Source organism: Hyperolius riggenbachi, chromosome 12 (assembly GCF_040937935.1).
Source record: "Hyperolius riggenbachi isolate aHypRig1 chromosome 12, aHypRig1.pri, whole genome shotgun sequence".
Lineage (NCBI taxonomy): Eukaryota > Metazoa > Chordata > Amphibia > Anura > Hyperoliidae > Hyperolius > Hyperolius riggenbachi.
In genome coordinates, this window is record NC_090657.1 from 193,121,788 (window position 1) to 193,143,104 (window position 21,317).

Sequence of the window (21,317 nt, forward strand, 5' to 3'; positions counted from 1 at the left end):
GTGCTCCCGAAAACTCCCGAAGTCCCCGCGGCAGAGGATTTAACCGAAGGTTCCACCGGTAGAGGAGAGGGTAGGCTTATTAGGACTCAGAGCCTTCCCTTTCCTTAGGTGAGTATCTGACTTTTTTTTTTTTTTTTTACACATGGAGTTACATTAGCTTTAAGTATGTTAAAGGTCAACCAAATCCAAATTTAAGAAAAGTAAAATGATTAAAAGTAATTACAATATGTTATGTATAAATAATATTACATTTGGAATTTAACTTTTCGAACTCCAAAATTCATTTTGTAGTCATTTGCTTGCGGCTGTGCACCAATCTGTACAGGATTAGGATAACTAGAGCAAGTGGTTTGCTATAGGTGACCATTAATGATGCAAATTTTGATGTGTGCACAATATCAAATCTATGTAGTAGAAGAGTAAACCGAGCGAATATACCACGCGCAAATACTTCAAATAGCCCCTCATAGTACACAGAAAAGGTACAATTAATATTGTATCATTGATGATTGACCAAGATCTTAAAGAAAACCTGTAATGAGAAAAACCTCCCCTGGGGGGTACTCACCTCGGGTAGAGGAAGCCTCCGGATCCTATTGAGGCTTCCCCTGTCCTCCTCGGCCCCACGGTGGCGGAGATAAAGCTCCCCAAACAGCGGGGATGTAAATATATACCTCCCCGGCTCCAGCGCAGGTGCAGTATCAGCTCTTCTCTCGGAGATAGGCGGAAATAGCTGATCGCTGTCAGCCTGCTCTACTGCGCAGGGGCAAGTCTCCTACACCTGCGCAGTAGAGCGGACCCGACAGAGATCAGCTATTTTCGCCTATCTCCGTGCGGAGAGCTGCAACAGCGACCCCGCTGGAGCCAGGAAAGGTAAATAAATCAGCGCTTGTCAGCCTTGTTGAGGGAGGATCCCAGGGTACTTTGGGGGAGCCAGCGCTGGATTGCCTGCAGCTACAGGGGAGGGGGAAGCCTCATTGGGACCCTGAGGCTTCCCACTCCCGAGGCGAGTACCCCCCAGGGGAACTTTTTTTGTTACAGGTTCTCTTTAAGTTGCCCATACATTACTCAATTTGCGGCATCAATATCTTGCAAATTTGATCTTAATCAAATCTGCCAGAGATCAGAACTGTAACGTGGCCAAACATCCGGCATGCTGGGCGGAATTCCAATAGATTTCACACTGGGGGATACTAGGAAATGTAATCGGTCACCTACTATTTTTCATACCTCACTTTGTTACTCCCAGGGTGGAAGGCATTTTCCCCCTTTTCTGTCCAATACACTTGATGTGAACAGGCACAGAGAATGGTATGTGCAGTTGACATGCAGAGTTACTCTACAATGCAACTGATGCAATGTGAAAGCACCCTTAGAAAAGTTACAATTTTGTACTTCTTGAACGGCACACCTCACTCGCAATCTTTCCTTTGTGCCTGGTCCAGTCTGTTTGGCTTTAACAGAGTACTTGCTCCAAGAAATCGTGATCAGCACTGAAGTTTTCAAAACGCAGGTTTATTCACATCAATCAGGGATGTGTGGAGTGAACTGTGCATGTGCTGGCTCCCGACTGGTCCCAGTCACATCTGTGAACGGGGACTACAGCCGCAGAGAAGGCAGACGCAGTAAGGAGCCTGAAGGGGCCTATACACCTTTGAGTTAAGTATATCATGTTTTTTCTCCTTCAGGTACACGAAGTACAACATTTGCCCCAATCATTCAGCACGAGCTGTTCTGGCAATTGCTACGCCCATACTTTTATCAACCAATCAGACAGTGAAGATGCTTGTGATAATACTCACCAGCAGTAAACATGTGTCAGCCAGGCAGAAGGTCCCAGATCGTCCAATGCCTGCGCTGCAATGTACCACAATGGGGCCATGCTCTGGGTTAAGGCACCCTGATTCTCGCACCTTAAACAGGAAATTAAGGAATGATGCCGGTGACTCGGGAACGCCGAAATCTGGCCATGTGGTGTAATGAAAGTGCAGAATCTCCCGGGTCTCCTGTGTCTGCAAAACAAAAGGCAATGCTTACTTTAATATTGGACACGCTTTAAGGAGCCCATACACTCAGCCGATTGGCGGCCAATCGATCGCAAAGCGATTGCCTGATCGATCGATTTGCGGCCCGATTTCAATCGATCTGACATGCAGGAAAATATAGGTCAATCTGATGAAATTGCTTATCAATTGGCATTGGACCTAATGGAAATCTGATGGCAAAAAAATGCCATCAGATCGATTTTCAATAGATTTCATACTGAAATCTAGTGGAAATCAGTTCCTAGTAAAAAAAAAATGTTCCTAAACACATCAGATAGATCAGAAAAACTATCCGATCATCTATCTGCTGCTAATCTAACGAGTGTATGGCCACCTTAAGGTTTGCCACCAGATCGACCAATAGATAAGATCCCTCTCTGATCGAATTTGATCAGAGAGGGATCTATTGGCTGCCCATACACTGCACACAGATTTTGAATCCATTTCAGCATGGAGTCATAATCTGTGGGGCTGCCGCTGCCTCTTCCTGCCTCGCCGCCCCAATGATATCACCTGTCATCAGGCGTGAGTCCCCGGGTCCGTGCCGTCCCTTTCTCCGGCTGGCCTTCTTCTCCATCTTCTCTTCCTGTCCTGTCCTGTGATAAGCTAGAAATTCAAACAGTAGAGGGCGCTCTACTGACTGAACTTCCCCGTCTCACAGAACGGGACAGGAAGTGAAGAGAAGATGGCCAGCCGGAGAAAGGGACAGCACGGACCCGGGAACTAGCGCCGGCAGACAGGTGACAGTATTGCTGAGTTGATCACCCCCGAATCCAAAGCCGCTAACAACGCGCTCACGATCCGCTGGCGATCAATATGCAGCGACCGAATCTGCTGTATGTCAGCAGGAAATAGACATAGTATATGGGTACCTTTAAGCTTGGCTCACACATAAATCTGCACATATCTGGTCCAGTCCTGTCCTGTCAGTTTTGCACCCGTTTTCTATCAGTTTTATCTGACTGGACCGGAACTGTTCACCTTTTATGTGTGAACACAACAATAGAAACACATACAAAACTGATGCCAACTGTCAAAATGACAGGACAGGACACCTTTTTATGGGTGAAACAAGTATAAAGAGAAAACATTTTTGGTAATTTTTTTTTTAAAAAATACCCAGTGCACCAATATACAGCACCTAAGTTTCACCTCAGCTGCCTGTTTACATCTCCCACACCCCAGTCAGCACAAAGCCACACCTACATGAGAATAAAAAGGCATGACAGGCTACCAGTCAGCATGGAGGCGTGGCTTCAGCTGCCAGAGAAATGACCCCCCCCCCCCCCCCTTGCAGTCTCCGAATATCTATGAATTGGTGACAAGTTCTTTTTTTTGTTTGTTTTTTGCATTTTGAACCAGGGCTCTGGAGTCGGAGTCGAGGAGTCGGAGTCTGAGCAATTTTGGGTACCCGGAGTCGGAAGATTTTTGTACCGACTCCACAGCCCTGTTTTGAACCAACTTTTTTCTTTTATAAAGTAACTGCAGTGAAAAAAAAATTCTTATTTTTTTACAATATCAATCTATAATTTATTCACTATTTGCCCATTGTAAAATCTTTCCTCAACCGGATTTACATTCTGAAATTGATCACAAGTGGCAACGTCTTAAGTCCTGTCAGGTGATCTCTGCAGAATATTTGTCTGAAGAGTTCTGAAGCCAGTACAAATAATACCTTGGGCCATATGCAATTCACTTTTTCTCCTGAGCTTTCTCCTAGTAAATAATTTTTCATCTTTGATTTAAAATAACTTTTTGGCACATTGCAATGGAAAAGTACCAAAAAGTAGGAGACAAATGACTGTAATATTTTGACTATTTGTTTGCTTGCTGGTAGTTTAAATGGCATTTTGTTTACAAGTTGTGCAAATATCACCCAGGAGAAAACTCAGGTGAAAAAGGAAATTGCATATGGCCCCTTTTCTCCCAGAATGCTCAGGGAGGAGAATTTCGCATATCTAAACAGCCTAGGCTAATGCTTCATACACACTTGAGATAAAAGTCTTTGGAAAATGAAAGATCACAGACCAATTTTACCCCCTTCCATGTAGTATGAGAGCCATACTCTACACAGTCTATTCTATGGAGCTGCACTCCCCATCAGATAGTCTTTGCAAGATGCTGCACACACAGATGCTGGACACACTCAAAAGATCATTATCTGCAAAAGATCTGTTCCTGCCAAAAGATCCATTCCTCCAAAATGCATTCATAGTCTGATATCTGCAGATCCTCATACACACCTTGTTTAACAGACAATCATCTGCAGATCATCTGCAGATCAGATCCACCAGGATGGATTTTCAGATCTGCAGAGGATTGCCAGATATGCAGATGAAGTCTGTTAAACAAGGTGTGTATGAGGATCTGCAGATCTCATAGATTATGAATGCATTTTGCAGGAATGGATCTTTTGCAGGAACAGATCTTTTGCAGATAATGATCTTTTGAGTGTGTACAGCATCTTTGTGTACAGCATCTTGCAAAGACTATCTGATGGGGAGTGCAGCTCCATAGAATAGACTGTGTAGAGTATGGCTCTCATACTACATGGAAGGGGGTAAAATTGGTCTGCGATCTTGCCTTTTCCAAAGACTTTTATCTCAAGTGTGTATGAAGCATAAGCATCACTGGGAGGGCGGGACTACATACAATATACAGCAATATACAGATATAGGAAGTGTTTCTGATGCTGAAACTGTGACAATTACTGTAAAACGGAATATCCTGAATAATGTACTGCATTCTACAATATGTCACGACAGGGCCTCTTTGACAAAAGATTTACATGCACATTCATGTAAAGTGCACTTGAACTCTTGCACAGGACAGAAGGAAAATAGAGAAATCCACTGTGCATGTATTTAGAGAGTTTAGCCTGTCTAATTTCCCCTCATATGTGACTAATCACAAGATGTAAATTGGTCTCTCAGCTGTGTCAGCTCAAAAATCTTGGCAGCATCAGCAGAGCAGATAATTTGTAAACACAGGATGTTAACGCTGTGTCTGCTTCCATGAAAGCAGGAAGTAGACACACTGAAGATTTATTTCAGAATATGTATTAGCTGTAGAAATGTTTTTCTTTAAAGGTTATTATGCTGTTGCTTATCTTTTAATGCAGAGAGGAAGTTCTGAGTTCAGGTCCACTTTATAGAAAATGTGTGTTAAAACTGTGTGAAAGGTTTGGTTCCCCTTTCTCAGAGTTGCACACTTGCTGTAGCACTGATGATCACCCTGGCAGGAAACGGGTCATCAGTGCGTCAGCTGGTAGCAGAGCTGGTGACGGGGCAGACGGTGTATCATACAGATACAGAGACTGTATCCAGTATTGTGTCATGCCGATACTCACATTCATGTTCTCCAGTTCCAGCACACGGATTGTGTAATAGGATTTGATGTCTTCTGTCAGGAGGGTTAGTTTCAAGTTGGCATCCTCAAACACCATGGGACTCTCCTCCTTCTTTGGCCAGTACTGCGCACACTTGATCTGCAGCACAGAAAACGTTAGAGTCAAGACACGGGTGGAATATCACTGAAATGGGCAGGTCTTGTAAAATGCCTTCAAATCAATGATTAGTGCATACTAAACTCAAGCCAGCACTACATAAATGATTAGTAATAAAAATAATAATAATAATAATAATAATAATAATAATAATAGCTATAGAAAACACCATCCTGACCTTCTAAAAAGACAATTAGCGGTCTATAAGGCCTCTTGCACACTGCAAGCGATTCCGATTCCGCTGTTTAATCGTTTTTCACATCCGATTCAGATTCCGATTTGCAGTGTGCAGGGAGCAAACTGCAAATCGGAATCGGATGTAAAAAACGATTAAAAAGCGGAATCTGAATCGGAATCGCTTGCAGTGTGCAAGAGGCCTAAAGCTGATATACACACACATATATATCACACCTCCCACAACCTTAGACCAAAAAGCTTTGATAACTTGGTCCCAAGAGTCCATCTCAAAACCTTTGGAGCCACCGTCATGCTGCCCCTACCCTTTGGAACACCCTGCCACACTCGACTGTTCCATCCACCTGTTTACTCGTGCAGTTCTGAACACAACTTTTTCCTCCAACACGTTTCTTACGATCGTCATTATGTACAGTGTGATTGCGATGGGCACCTCTGATTTAGAGATTAGCGGGGAAGAATGCAGAAGAAGTATTTGCTACAAGATTACACTGCACTACTTCCATACTTCCAGCAGAGGGAATCATGGAAAAGAAATCTGATTTGTAGCAGCTGCAGATTTTTAACAGTTGTTATACAATGTACTGAAACCACCTACAGCAGCAACATGAAGCCTCAATGACTAATATTTTCGTCTAAGCCTATCCTTTAAAGAGGAACTCCAGTGTAATAAAAAAAAAAAAGTGCTTCATTTTTTACATTATGTATAAATGATTTAGTCAGTGTTTGCCCATTGTAAAATGTTTTAAATCCCTGATTTACATTCTGACATTACATGGTGACATTTTTACTGTTGGCAGGTGATGTTGCTGCTGCATGTTTTTTTGGCAGTTGGAAACAGCTGTAAACAGCTATTTCCCACAATGCAACACGGTTCACAGACAGGAACCTGCCGGAGAATCACAGTCCTCAGATTCTTGTGGGAAAGGTTTCACCACAATATGAGTCATACAGCGCCCCCTGAGGACGTAGAAAAGGGGGTATCAGCTACTGATTGAGATAAAGTTCAATTCTTGGTCGGAGTTTTTCTTTAAGGCTATAACAAGTAGGACTGTCTTGTAGCCAAATACATCAAATTAGTGACTAGAAATGATAATATATTTACTTCCAAGGGTTCATAAACTTATAATCCAGTGATTAAAAGCAAAATCCGTAATGTTAGTCTACTGCATTAGGGATAAGAGCTTCTCAGTTATTTTAACCACTTCACATCCAGACCTTGTTTTCCACTTATGGACCAGAGCAGTTTTGACAGTGTAGCAATGTCCTTATCTAATCATAAATAACTTTATTCCTACTTATGACACAGAAAAAAAAAAATTATATATATATATATATATATATATATATATATATATATATATATATACCCCAATTAGTGCTGCATCAGCATCAGATAATGCCAGAAATGTGCACAGGAGCAAGCCCAATCCTGCACTGCACTGCTTCTGCTACATGACTTATATCTACGGATTTGTGGCTTAGATGAAGTCACAGAGGACGTAGATATACTGTAGTGGTGGATAAAGTTTATTAATTTAGCTGTATGTTTTTGAGATGTGGGAGTGCCCAGAAGAAAAGCATTGCAGTTACGGGGAGAACATACAAACTCCATGCAGATAGTCCTAAGATAGTGCCCTGGCTAAGATATGAACAGCTATGGGCTTTCGAGTCCAGAAGGTCTCGAATTCGAAATTCAAATGCAGTCTAATGACTTCAGGTGTGACTACAGGCAGCGGGGAGTTAACTTACCCAGAAGTCTTCGGGGACGTCTGCCTTCCATTATGCGGCGTAGGTGTAAGGAAAGCCGCATTCCATGACTCACTATCGCACTTCCTCCTTCCGGCTTGAAAGAGAAAGTGCGGTAGTGGGTCATGCAACGTGGCTTTCATGTGTGAATGACATTTTCTTCAGCCGAGCAACATGGCTTCATTTTCTATAAAAGGACAACTTGTTTGGGCCTGTGACATCCATGAAGCCACCATACATGCGCTCTGTAGGGTCACCACATGCTGCAATAAATGAAGAAGAGCTTCATCAACACAAGGACGTCATCTATGCGGCCGGTGAAGTGAAACAACCCTGTGTGAATGATGAGGATTCCACTCCTGAGCAGGACAAGGCTTGCATCAACCGAGGCTCAGGAAACGCCACAATCTGACAAATTCCAGGAAGACTCAGTGCTGAGAAGTATTCGTGAAATAACCTTCAGGGAAGTGCAGGAAAAGAGTAACGGCCATCTTCCTCCTCTCAGGATTGGAGAGGTCACTTGCACTAACCACACAAGCCTGCACTGAATTCCATCAGCAGAGGATCCCAGAAGAACCACAAGATGTGGGGCTGCGTGTGTCATCATAACAGCAGCGCTGCTTATACACAACACATGGAGGCTGTGCTATAACTGCACAGTATATCCTAGCCCCCGAACACAGCCAGACATCTCCAGCCAGCCTCTCTCTAGCAACACAAGAAAAAAAAAAAAGTACGTGATGCACAGCTATACCAATATGCAGTATTTATTCAGATTTGTATGTTCTCCCTGTGTCTGCATGGGTTTCCTCCAGGCACTCTGGTTTCCTCCCCACCCTAAAAACATATGGTTAAGTTAACCGGCTTTCCCCTAAGAATTGGCCCTGGACTATGATGGACATATGGTATGACTATGGAGGGGATTAGAGTGTAAGCTTTTCTGAGGACAGTCAGTGACAGGACTATGTACTCTGTAAAGTGCAGCAGAAGAGGTCAATGCTACATACCGGTAAATACATAATAATAATATGAAAAACAAAAGTTTGCTTTCCTAAAACAGAAAGAATTTGCGATAATTCAGGTTGGAGTGAGCTTGAGATGTCTCCCACAATGCATCACTGCTGAATATATGCAAATTAACCATTGTTACCCTTAGAAGCTAAACACACCTCCAGAACCTCTGGAATGCAATGATGTGTCAGTTTGTTAATTTGTACAGAGCCAGAATAATGCAAAATGCATACAGACTGTTTCGGATTGTTTGATCCTCATCAATGCATGGCATGGATTAATTTGGCTCTATGGAGTAGGGCTTGTAACACCGAGAGGTACAGACTAACCAGCAAGCTCATGGTGACCCAGAACTCATTGGAGTGTGTAAGGGACTACAATGGTCCTAAAATAATAATATGGTAGGACATTAGGCTATGACTGTAGTAGGGATTATATTGTGAGCTCCTGAGGACAGTCAATGACATGACTATGTACACTGTAAAGTGCAGCAGAACATGGCAATGCTATATGAATACATAATAATAATAATAATATGGTAGGACATTAGGCTAAGACTATGGTAGAGATTAAATTGTGAGCCAGTCAGTGACATGACTATGTACTCTGTAAAGTGCTGCAGAAGATGTCAGTGCTCTATAAATACATACCCCCCTCCCAAGTATAGCCCCACCAACAGTATCCAGATGTGCCCCCAGTACAAGCCAGCTCCCCTCCCCATAGCCAGATGTTCCCCAAGGATAATACAGCTGTGTCTCAAGACGCCACTAGATGGTGTCATAGATATGAGAGAGCGATTGCCCCATTGGAAGAATCCCAGATCACTGCACTGCTGATACGTTGCCAGGTAGTTGAGCAGCGCACTCTGCACATCATGTTGCAGGGGATGCGGGGCATGGACAGAGCAGGAAGCCAGCTGCCAGCTGAATACACATTCATTGGAGTCAGTTTTTCAGCATCCATTCTGCATCCAATCTGCATGTAGTGGAAACAGGCCCTTACTACTAGTGCAACAACAATATGGTTGCTCTCCAAAAGGTGCGCACAAACAAACTTTTCCCACTGATTACTGGCAGATTCAGTCACAGTGATTGTATCTACCAAAGATCGATGCTCTAACATGACCGAACTATCATAATTTAGATCATACCAGACAAAGATCTTGCTCAAATAATGATGGGTGGGAGTGACAGATCCAATGACCAGTAGCATTGCAATGCATCAATCAGGGCAATGCTGCCGTTCTATAGATATTCAGTAGGTTTCATGCAGAAATCTAAAGGCGGGGGTTATGGGACTCCGCATAATAAACAGCCTAGGCTGCAGGAGGGCGGGGCTACCAACCAATATACAGCAAAAGATTGAAACCCCTATTATCCAACACCAACAGGGATTGGCTGATGCTGGGTAAACGTGGAAGTCAATGTTAAAAATAGGCCTAGTTAAAAAAAAAAATGTACTGTACCCCACACTGTACACTTACCATAAACTCGTTGAAATACAGTAATTAAAAACAAAATAAGACAAAGGACAGGCTTAACGTGACAGAGTATGTATGATTGCCGCGCACCTAGCAGCACCACAATAAGGAGCTTTAACAAAAATGTTGGCTGCAAGGAGAAAAATGGATCTGTACCCCAATCCACTCGAATTAAGCAAAAAACACAGTATTACTCCTGCGCACTCAAAAACAATTTAATACCATCAATTAAATAACAATAAAAATCATACCACACACGAGTAGCTCCACTAAAATCGCAACCACACTGTCACTCACATCCAGACAAATCTGCAGGTATGCAGAGACCTTACACACCTTTCACACTAAAAAGTCCTGCAGGATCCTGCTAATCAGCCTGATGGTTCAGAGCAGCAGTTTAAAGATGCAAAAATATGCGAGCAAACACTTTAGTGGCAGATTAAGGATCCAATAAAAAATCCCAATAAAAAGTTCCACAATAAAACAAATTCTCCGGATCAATGCCAGTGGTATATATTAACCTCTTAGTGATGTAAAGCATAACACAGCATTGCAATAAGGCTGCATACTCACGACTCCTGTTATGAGTAGTGGTAACGATTTTTATCAGACTTTGGCAGCATCTAATGAGTCCTGTTACTTGGTAGGTTTATCCAGTATAGCTGAACAGTCCGTTACAGGAGGAGTCGGACTTGCACTCCTGGGAATGAGCAGCTGCGGCCGTCAGCTCTCACTCTATGCCGGGACCCGGATGTTGTATTCAGCGGACACTGTAACCAGCCCCGTAGTCCAGAAGTACCATCACTTCTGGACTATGGGGCTGGTTACAGTGTAACAGTAATACTGTGTTTTTTAACGTGACAGAGGTCTATTACTGTATGAAGAGGTGTAAAAGTAGATTTATGCATCCTCACCATTGCAGTTAAATCATTCAGGTATGAGGTTGTTTGAAAGCGCTGCCATGTCTCCCACTGTGCAAACTTAAATGTAAGTATACTAGTGGCTAGCTGCCTTCACTGTTTTAAATTCACTCTCAAATTTTTAGATTAGAGTTAGCACATAATTTTGCATCTGTTTTGCATTAGAGGCATGTATTCAGCCCTAGGGGGCTCTGCATTGCCGCTGATGGCTTACAATTCAGGTGCATCCTTGAGCGCTTATCATTTGTCTGTTTTGCTTGTCTTATGAAATGTGTACACCATTTATGAATAGCAGCACGAGGAATTATGTTTTTATTGCTAGGTTAGAGGTAGGTCTTCCCCAAGGGGGTACGTCACCGCCGTGGGGAAGTCTATTAGGTCATAATTTGTGCACTAATTATCACTGAAGCTAACACCCCCCCTTGGTCTATAGTGATGCAGGGTGTGTAATATAGTCCAGCTTCTGGAGCTCTGCCCACCGATGCAGCTTAATCACTAATTCCCCCTCCCTCTCTTTGCCTGCAGTGTATGCTGGGTGTGTAATTTAGTCCAGTTTCTGGAGCTCTGCTCACCATTGCAGTTAAATCATTCAGGTATGAGGTTGTTTGAAAGCGCTGCCATGTCTCCCACTGGGCAAACTTAAATGTAAGTATACTAGTGGCTAGCTGCCTTCACTGTTTTAAATTCACTCTCAAATTTTTAGATTAGAGTTAGCACATAATTTTGCATCTGTTTTGCATTAGAGGCATGTATTCAGCCCTAGGGGGCTCTGCATTGCCGCTGATGGCTTACAATTCAGGTGCATCCTTGAGCGCTTATCATTTGTCTGTTTTGCTAGATTTATGCATCCTGCAAGGCCAAGACTTGTCTCTGGTTGCTTGAGACTACTGGATAATTGGGGTTTTACTGTTTATAGCTATAGGAAGAGTTTCTGATGCTGAACCCAGGATATGTAAAGTAAAAGTGGCTATCCTGAATAATTTCTTTCATGTTACTATACGTAGTTACTGATCCTCTAAGTACTAGCAGCATGCTGCTGATCTCAACAGAAAACCACAAAGTTCTCTGGAAGTTCTGTATGCTGCAACATGCAAAGTGCAAAAGACTAAGCGCTACAAATTATACGAAGCTCTAAACACAGCTTGCTTTATGAGGGGGTTACAGATAGTGGTCATTTACTAAGCAGTCTGTACGGATATGTACATAAAATGTCCTCAGGAGTGACACTTCTCAGAAAACAGAACTAATGACCATTCTTCAGGAAATGCTCTTTAGTGACTCTTGCCTCTCCGCTGTGAGGTTCCTGGCAGGATGGGACGGCACTACGGTTCTCACAGCCACATGGGTGATGCTTGTTTCCTGTTGTCGCCCCACCAAAGTAATTCTGCCTCAGCCTCGATCCCACAGTTCCCAGTCAGTGCTACACAAGACTGTCATGACAAAAGTAATGGCGTCCATGGAACTATAGTGCAATATACTTCTTCATTGTTTATGTGTGGCATTGTAGTGTCAGACGACACTGGGACAGGAAGCAATTTGAGAATATTCCAGTTGTAACACAGACTGCAATAACAACATCTAATAGGGTGGGGAATGGTGGGTTCACACTGGCTATTGCAGGACGTTTACTGCTGGCCCTTGTCGTTAACGTGCTGTCCATTAAAATGAATGGGCAGCGCATGTATAGTAATTTACCGCCATTTACACAAACGCCGTGTTCCGGATTTTAGGGTCTAAAATCAGAGCAATATTTTAGCATGCTTTTAAACCCTAAAACCTGGAAAATAATGCGGCTAGAGAGATCTGCAGCAGCCCAGCACTTACTCAACTCCCTGGAATCCAGCACTTCAATTCTCCCTCAGTCCTCCGGGTGGCACTGTAACCCTGTAGCGAGTTTGCAGTTTGTTGTCATGGCGACAACCGGAGGGCTCACCAGAGGAATGCAGAGGACACGAAGGAGAATAGCTACCGGCATCTGGATCCTGGGGGAGGTGAGCTATACGAGCGGTGGCTACCACGAGTCAGGCTCGGAGCTGCGTTTTTCCATCCCCAGCCTGACTCAGTAGAATTGAAGGCAAGAGAAGGGGCACCGCTTCTTTAAAATTCCTTTATTCCGGTGGGAGAAATAGCAGGTACACAGCAGTGGGGGTGGAAAGAGCCTGACAGCTGTTTCGCTGGTTTAAACCAGCTTCTTCAGAGGCAGAGTGTACACTCTGCCTCTGAAGAAGCTGGTTTAAACCAGCGAAACAGCTGTCAGGCTCTTTCCACCCCCACTGCTGTGTACCTGCTATTTCCCCCACCGGAATAAAGGAATTTTAAAGAAGCGGTGCCCCTTCTCTTGCCTTCAATTCTACTGGATACAACAAACTTGTGGATGAGCATGCTCCTTGGTCCTGTGTCCGGTGTGTCTGCCCTGCAGCATTTGGTGCCAGGTACTGTGCTTTTTCTTCTCCATATTCCCAGCCTGACTCAGGGCTACTGCCAGGGAGGTTAAAGGGGCTCTGTGGAGTCATTCAATAAACATGGACCCTTACCTGAGGCTTCTATCAGTCCCCTGTAGCTGTTATGTCCCACGCCGTCCTCCTCCGATCACTCGTTCCCCGCCGCCGGCACCGGGCAATTATTCGTCTAACAAGACGAATAATGCGCGCTCCCGCTCGCAGTACGAGGTTTTCTTGTACTGCGCCTGCGCAGTAAGCACCCAGAGACACGAGCAGGAGCACGCACACGGCCACGGCTGCGCAGACGCCTTACATGCGGAATCAGACCGGGACCATCGGCGGGGAACAAGTGATCGGAGGAGGACGGTGCAGGACATTACAGCTACAGGGGGCTAATAGAAGCCCCAATTTTCATGAAAAATACATCAGAAAAATCCGCCACTCCCGGTCAACTTATGCAAAAAATAAAAATTAAAGAAAAAAAAATGTTTTTTCTCAAATAATAAAAAAAAAAGCCATTTTATTTTTTAGATTGTTTTTATTGAATTGCTGTAAAATCGCATCATTTTCTTGTATCATGTGTGGTCACTTTTACAGATCAGGCTTGTCAGTGGATTTTATTATAGAAGCGGATGTAGTTAAATAGCCCTGGTGGTGATACATGGAGGTTCCAGATTGTTTTAGTAGGTACCCCATCAAAAACTGCTGATGCTTTCTCTGATTTCAGATTACAGGAGAAATACTGGATTCAAGATGATTTTCCATTTTATAGTGTCAAGTGTTACATCCCGTTTATACTGCAACTCTCAGACACAGTAAACCATCTCTTATTTGCAAAGACCTCTAATGACATCCTACATTCCCAGCACCTGTTCCCACCCATTTCCCACAGGATAAAGCCCCAAGCAGGGAACTCCCAGTCCCACAGAAGCCGGCGTAACGTTAGTGAGCTATGTTGAGTGGTTCGGCAGAAGAGAGAGGAAGTTTAGCATTTCAGAAGTTACATATTCTCCAGAATAACGGCCAGTAATTCTGGTGTAAAGGGAAGTAATGTCACACCCTGCAGAAGCCTGAGCACTGAGATGTACATCTACTGAGAAGATCTCCCACGCAGGGTTATACTGCCCCAATATTACAGTGTATACAGGCTGCTGTCATGTCTACAGGACCAGCTGACCACATACAGCAAATGTCGCCAGGGTCTGCTCCATCATGATACAGCAGCAGCTTCACACACATGCTAGATGAAATACAACCAAGTCACCGGATAATGACTGCCTCTGCTGAAACTCTAGTGTGTGTACAGCGGTCCCCGATGCCCCGGCAAGCTGGGCAGATCGATTTAGCCAATCACCAGCTGAGAGCTGTGTTCTCTCCACTCACCGCGTCTGCTAAGTGACATCGCAACCATGCTGCTCCATTGGCCCTCCATTCCAACGCAACAGCCTACAGGCCAGCATCGCATCTGTACCAATCCCCGCCAGGCGTATGTACGTGGCTTAAAGTGAACCAGAGACGAAGTACCCTCATGTATTTTACCATTTAGATCAGTGGGAACATTAGAGAAAACACCTACCCTGCTCTCTGAGCATTCAGTCTGGCTTTGCTCAGGAATATTTATTTATAGCTCAGTCTATAGCTTCAGTCTGTTCTCTGGTGTCTTTTTAAGCCCAAGCCTGCCCCCTGCTGGCTCTGCTCAGGAATCATTATAGCTGAGTTATAGCAAAGCCAGACTGAAAGCTCAGTCGGGGATTTTATCAGGGTTCATAAGAAGCAAGCTGTGCCGTGCAGAATAAAACGGAGAGCAGGGTAGATGTTTTCTCTAATGTTCCCACTGATATACATGGTAAAATACATAAGGGTGCTTCGTCTCTGGTTCTCTTTAACCCTCTCCAATCCGATGTTGTACTATGGCCGACATTGGACTTTTCCAGCATAGGTCCAACATCCAACATGGTCCAACATGAGAAAAATAGCAGCCCTTAGGCAGGGCTGTTGAGTCGAGGAGTCTGTGCAATTTTGGGTACCTGGAGTCGGTGGCTTCATAAACCTCGGATTAATTTTGTAGGACGCCAAAGCCCTGCCCTTAGGTGGCATTGTAGCTAGATAAAATCCAACACTTAATCACTGCCGGCCCCATTATCCACTCCTGTGCCATGGTATTTAACTATTACGAGGGCACATTTTGGCTAATCACCAGGGGCACCGTTGTCGGGTCAAGTCCGGCACAGAGTCACCCATCTCTCCAGCGCCTGCTGGAGAGATACGAAAATAGTGCACTTCTCCGGCAGAGACTGGCCCCAACTGACGGAAGTGCTGGGACCCGGTACCACAGCTGCCAGCAGAGGAGGACTGCAGAGTGGGAACGACCCGAGCGGATGGGGCTGTAGGAAGCCCCAGGTATGTATAAACCATTTTCTTTACTTCAGCTATGAGTCCCTTTAAGGGAATTGCCTCTGACATAGGAGACCAGGGTTCAAATCCTGGCAGAAGTCAATACCTATTCAGTAATGAGTCCTTGGGCAAGACTTCATAACACTGCAGGGTGACCTATTGATAGTGGTAGCATTTAAATTCAGGATACTGAATTTGGAAACCCGAATTAACTCAAACACCACACTTCAGCACCTAAGTGGACAAGGTCACAGAGCACACTGGGGTAAAGAGGCACCTAGGTAAAACTAGGTTAAAAACACTAAAAAGTAAAGGGCGAGGTGGCTTACCTCAATCATGACTCATAAGACAAAAAGGTTTATTTAGCACAGGCAAAACGTTTCGCAGCCCACTTCATCAGAACAATAAAAGTGTCAAAGGTAAAATCAGTTAAAGCCATTGGGCGAGTCTTCCTCCTTCCAAGCCAGGTTTCCGAATTCTATAATCAACACTACCTACTGTGCGCCCCTAGAGGCTGCAGCTCTCAAGCATTCGGAGCCCCACAGTAGACAAACACAATAAAAACATTAGCATCATTATTATTAGGAGACCCAAATATTTCTGAGTTGATGCAGGATTATACAAGATTTTTTGCAAATATATGCAGCTTGAAAATAGATCAATCACATGCCGCAGCAGTAGCATCTGATTGGTCCAGTCTTAGCTATAACAGAACACACAAACTTTCTGGTGAAGCAAGACTGCCATCCATAGTCCTGTATGGCACATATGTGCACTATCCAGAAATGTATGTGCCGCAGCACATCGTGCTCTGCAATAGAGCCAGCATGATTCTAAGCAATAAGTCCATTCTACGGTGTCTGCCAAACGCTGCTGCGTGCAGAACGGTGTATAGTATGGAGCCTTAAGGTGGCCAAACGTTACATTTTATCTGTTCAATCATACCCCAATTTGACTTTTCTGTTTCTGGATTTTCTCGATATTTTGAGATCGGATGTGTTGGAAAATTCAGACCAACCTTACTAAGCAGAAAATGAAGAGGACAAGAATCTGGGCACCAACCGCAAGGAAGATCCAATTAATCTACACCTTTATTGCATCCCCAATAACCCGACAAACAAGTGTAGGCTTGACAGCTGTTTCGCAGGTAATAACCTGCTTGATCAGAGGAAGTTTACACTCAATTATTAAGAGCGCACATATAAACATACATACATAGTAATAAGCATACTAGGCTTACTGCACCTCGAGGCAACTCCCTACCGCCCTGAGCCACTGCGAAGCGGCTGTCTGGCCAACACTTTACCACGTATGTCGGGTTATCGGGGATGCAATAAAGGTGTAGATTGGATCTTCCTGCGGTTGGTGCCCGGATTCTTGTCCTCTTCATTTCCTGCTGTAATTGAATCTGTGGTCTGAAGGCACAACCGATACACCTGCTAACTATAATATTTGCAGTATGCTTTCTGGTGCCCATCATCCTCTCTTTATTACCTATACAACTTTACTACGCATTGTATGGTGTGTGATGAATTATTAAATTATTTTCAACCAGAATTATTTGTATGTGACTATTTAGTAAAGAGCAAACTTTTTCTTTGTATAAACAACAAAAAGGATGAGAGAGAGAGAGAGAGAGAGAGAGAGAGACAGAGAGAGAGAGAGAGAGAGAGAGAGAGAGAGAGAGACAGAGAGAGAGAGAGAGAGAAAATGTATAATGAAAATATGGAAAGTGTATGTTATGGTAAATAAAAATCTGTGTCGCTAAAATCCTCCTCCACCATTATTTGCGCCGCCTGAAAGCAATTGTTATCAGGCACCTGGCTGAGAGGCCACTTTGCTTATTTGGCCATTGTGGCCTGAATTCCAGAGGCGAATACAAAGTGCATATTTGGGGTGAAGCACTGGTTCGCTGCTCATGATCATGTGTTGCTTCCATTTCCTGTGTAGAGCAGGAAGTGATCACAGCGAATAAAAGCTTTATCACATGATTCCACATAACCTTTACTCCTCAGCTGCTAGACAGTGATTAAACAACACACAGAGCTGGTGATACTTACTGATCCCTTCTCTATGACTCTGTTCAGCATGACGACCCCGCTGCTTTTCTGCTCCCACACCATCTCCCAGAAGTGGCCACATGTATTCGGAAGAGGACCCTGTGGAAGACAGCAAAAGTTACATTTAGCACGATCGGCACGTGAATGTCAAATGCTACCGAATGTGCCAACAAAGCACGATCGTTGGCAGCTGCACACATCTAAATGCACAAGGGGACTGTTGGCTAATCGGTAGAATGAGAACACGGTTACATGGAAGGTAGTGTGCGTACAACAATAATCAAAATTTGTAAAGTGCTTTTCTCTCGCATAAGCGCATTTTAAACTCAAAGCACATAAGCATGGCTCAAACCAGTAATTGATTGATTGGTAAATTGTGGTACAGAGAAAGAATTATACAATTCCGCAAATGCCATGGTAAACAGGTGGCTTTTCAGCCTGGATTTGAATAACTCCAGGGATGGGGCTGTCTTCACCGGGTGTGGTTGGGAATTCCAAAGTGTAGGTGGAAGCATGATAGAAAGCTCTGGCTTCAAAGGTTTTGAAGTGCCCTCTGGGAGTGACCAAGTTTATGGATCCTGCTGATCTGAGGTTGTGAGCGCTGTGGTAGTTTTTAGCAAGTCCTTCAGGGCCCAAACTGTGTAGGGATTTAAATGTCAACAGTGCAATTGCAATCTTGAAGAGTAAGCATCCATTTTACAGCATACGCCAAATCTAAATCTCTCTGGAATCGTTCGATGCAAGTCAGAACATGCTGCGATGGCACAGGACGTCAAATAAGTTCAAATGCAAATCTTTCAGAATTAACCCTGAGAGTGCCAGCTATTATTTTTTTTTTAAATCACTCGCCTGTGCCAGCTATTTTGGTGACTGAAGGTTTTGACAAGCTCTTCATGTTCCATAGTCCACATTAGTCTGTAGGGATTGTGTCTCAGAGCAAATAATTGAGATTTGATACAGAATGATGGTGATTATGATGCAGCTTATAAATGGGCTAATACATCTGGAAAAAAATGTTCATCAACTTATTTGCATTCCTTTAACCAACTTAGTTGAGAACGGAAATGAAAATAAAAAGGAAATCAAAAAATGTAAGGCAGAAATCGAAAATTCACTAAATTTTGGCCGAAACTGCCTTTAGATGCAGAAATTTCGCAAAGTCTAAAGTCAGCGGCAACAGGAATGTCTGGGGTATACAGAGATGGCAATTTCAAAGTGTCTAAAAACGTCCGTGGCAGTCTACGAGTTAAACCTAACTGCTCTCTATGGCTGCTGCGGTCCTCCATCAGGAAGCGGCGTCTATGGCTGCTGTGGGTGGGCCTATATCAGGAAGTGATGGTTATGGCTGCTGTAGGCAGTTCTACATCAGTAAATGACTGCTATGGCTACTGTGGGCAGGCATACATTAGCAAGTGATATCTACATTTGCTGTGGGTGGGCCTACACAAGGAAGTGACGGCTATGGCTGCTGTGGGTGGGCCTGTATCAGGAAGCGATGGTTGAGAGCTCTCCTCTCTCAGCCACTGCCAGAGATGGGAGGTGACAGCCTTATCACATGTAAGGTGGTCTGGAGCATTGCACAATGCATTCTCACTGCTTGGGCACCTTATTAATGCTCTCAATCCCACGGAAGAGAATGCGGCACAGAAAATCTATGGTCAGCCAAATATTGACAGGTAATAGGGGAGCAATGCAGGTGCATTTGGGATGCAGCAGCACAGAATTGTGGGGAAGAAGGAACCGGAGCAGTGCAACAGGACTTGGTGTGGCTTAGGCTCTATTGCGGACCATCCTGATGGCGGTGAGGGAACAGTAAAAAATAAACCAAAACCATGGAAAGAAATTTTAGCTCTCCAAACTACCCTCGCAAATCATTCAATGCGACACTAAAGCTGGTAATGGATTCTGATCTCTGTCAGGCATCTGGGGAAATTTCTACTTGCTTCCCGTTTTTAATGAGAACCTGAAGCGAGAGAAATATGAAGGCTGCCATATTTATTCCTTAGTCTGAATCACACACCTGAAACAGCAAAGCCATGCAGCAAATCTTGTCAGAAACATCTGATCTGCATACTTGTTCAGAGACTAAGAGGCGTTTCTTAGAGGGATGCAGGCATGGTTTGTGCAATGGCAGCCCCCTCCTCCTCCACGCTCCACCACCATACTGAGGGATCCCTCTTGGCCATTTGTACCGGCTTTTATACTGGGGGACATCTCGCACTACCTATACTGAGGGGATACGGGGGTGGTGGGGGGGGGTAGAGAAATATTTATACTGGGGGACACCTGCCACCACCTATACTGGGGTTACTTATACTGAGGGACAACTCTCATCACCTACACTGGGAGCTACTTACACTTGGGAGACACCTCTAACTACATTTAATGGGAGGGCAAACTAAACTGGTAGCTACCTATACTAGGGTGATACCTCTGGTTACTTATACTTGGGGGCCCAACTCTAGCAACCTATACTGGAAGGTGGGCTACTTATACTGCGGGACACGTCTCATTACCTATACTGGGTGGACAACCTCTGGCTCCTTATACTGAGTGGCTAACTCTGGTTACCTATACTGGGGGCTACCTCTGTTTAACAATACTGGCGGGCTAATTCTCACTATACTGGGGGGGGGGGGGGGTACCTATACTGGGGTGAACACCGCTGGATATCCATACTGGAGAGACACTTATGTCTGTCTAATACTGGGGGCACCTCTGGCTACATAATACTGAGGGGCAAACCAAGCTACCTATTTTTTATTAGTGGGCATGTTTACCTAAAACTTTTGAGGGTACTTCCAGCTGCTTAACACTATCTGAGGGGCATAAGCAGTTCTGTTATCTGGGAAACATTGCATCAACAGGACTGCCACTAAGCTGGTATTATTTAAAATTAATATAGATTAAATATGGCACTCCTCTCCCTCACACTTTTGCCCCCCCCTCCCCCCCAAAAGGCCAAAAGCTATGACCACCTCAACTGGGCGACCCTCTAATGTGCCACCGTAGCCCCCCTATGCAGAGTGTTCAATGGAGCGTCCTGAGAGTGCAGAGTGCGCGTCAGATTGCTTCAGCTACCTGTCACTTGCTCTGGCTTGCATCCTCTAGTGTCTCATGTAGCTTCCAAAGTTTCCACTAGAGCTCCAGGATCACTGTCATGTGACCAGAGTGGAACCTGGAGCTCTAGTAGCCAGTTCAGAAGCTGCACGAGACACTAGAGGGTGTAAGCTAGAGCTCGGACAGGTAGCTATACATGCTGAAGCACATTGCAATGTCACTTGGGGATAAGACGATAATTAGCAGGACAGCCAAGCAATGTGCATTATTTAATAGGAAATACATATGGCAGACTCCATATCCCTCTTACTTTAAGTGTCAGTTAACCACTAAATGACAAGTAGACTTATAAAAACGTCCTGCTAGAGCCTCTTAAAGGCTCCAGGACGTTTTTATAAGTCAAACAGTGCTCTTGCCGCTTTGCACGTTAAATTAGTGAAAAAAAACCTACCCATAC

At 44.2% G+C, this 21,317-nt stretch overlaps 2 protein-coding genes across 2 annotated transcripts in view; one reads left to right on the forward strand and one right to left on the reverse strand.

Moving 5' to 3' along the window:
• The window catches only part of RIPOR3 (RIPOR family member 3), a 562,255-nt gene that overhangs the window by 337,409 nt on the left and 203,529 nt on the right, over window positions 1-21,317 (forward strand). The gene's annotated exons all lie outside the window — the stretch shown is intronic.
• PTPN1 (protein tyrosine phosphatase non-receptor type 1) overlaps window positions 1-21,317 on the reverse strand; it is a 157,954-nt gene that overhangs the window by 10,826 nt on the left and 125,811 nt on the right. The window contains exons 4-6 of the mRNA XM_068264144.1: window positions 17,801-17,899; window positions 5,395-5,532; window positions 1,803-2,012 (exon numbers count right to left, since the gene is read on the reverse strand). Of these exons, the coding sequence (XP_068120245.1) occupies window positions 1,803-2,012; window positions 5,395-5,532; window positions 17,801-17,899 (447 nt within the window). The remainder of the gene's footprint in view (window positions 1-1,802; window positions 2,013-5,394; window positions 5,533-17,800; window positions 17,900-21,317) is intronic.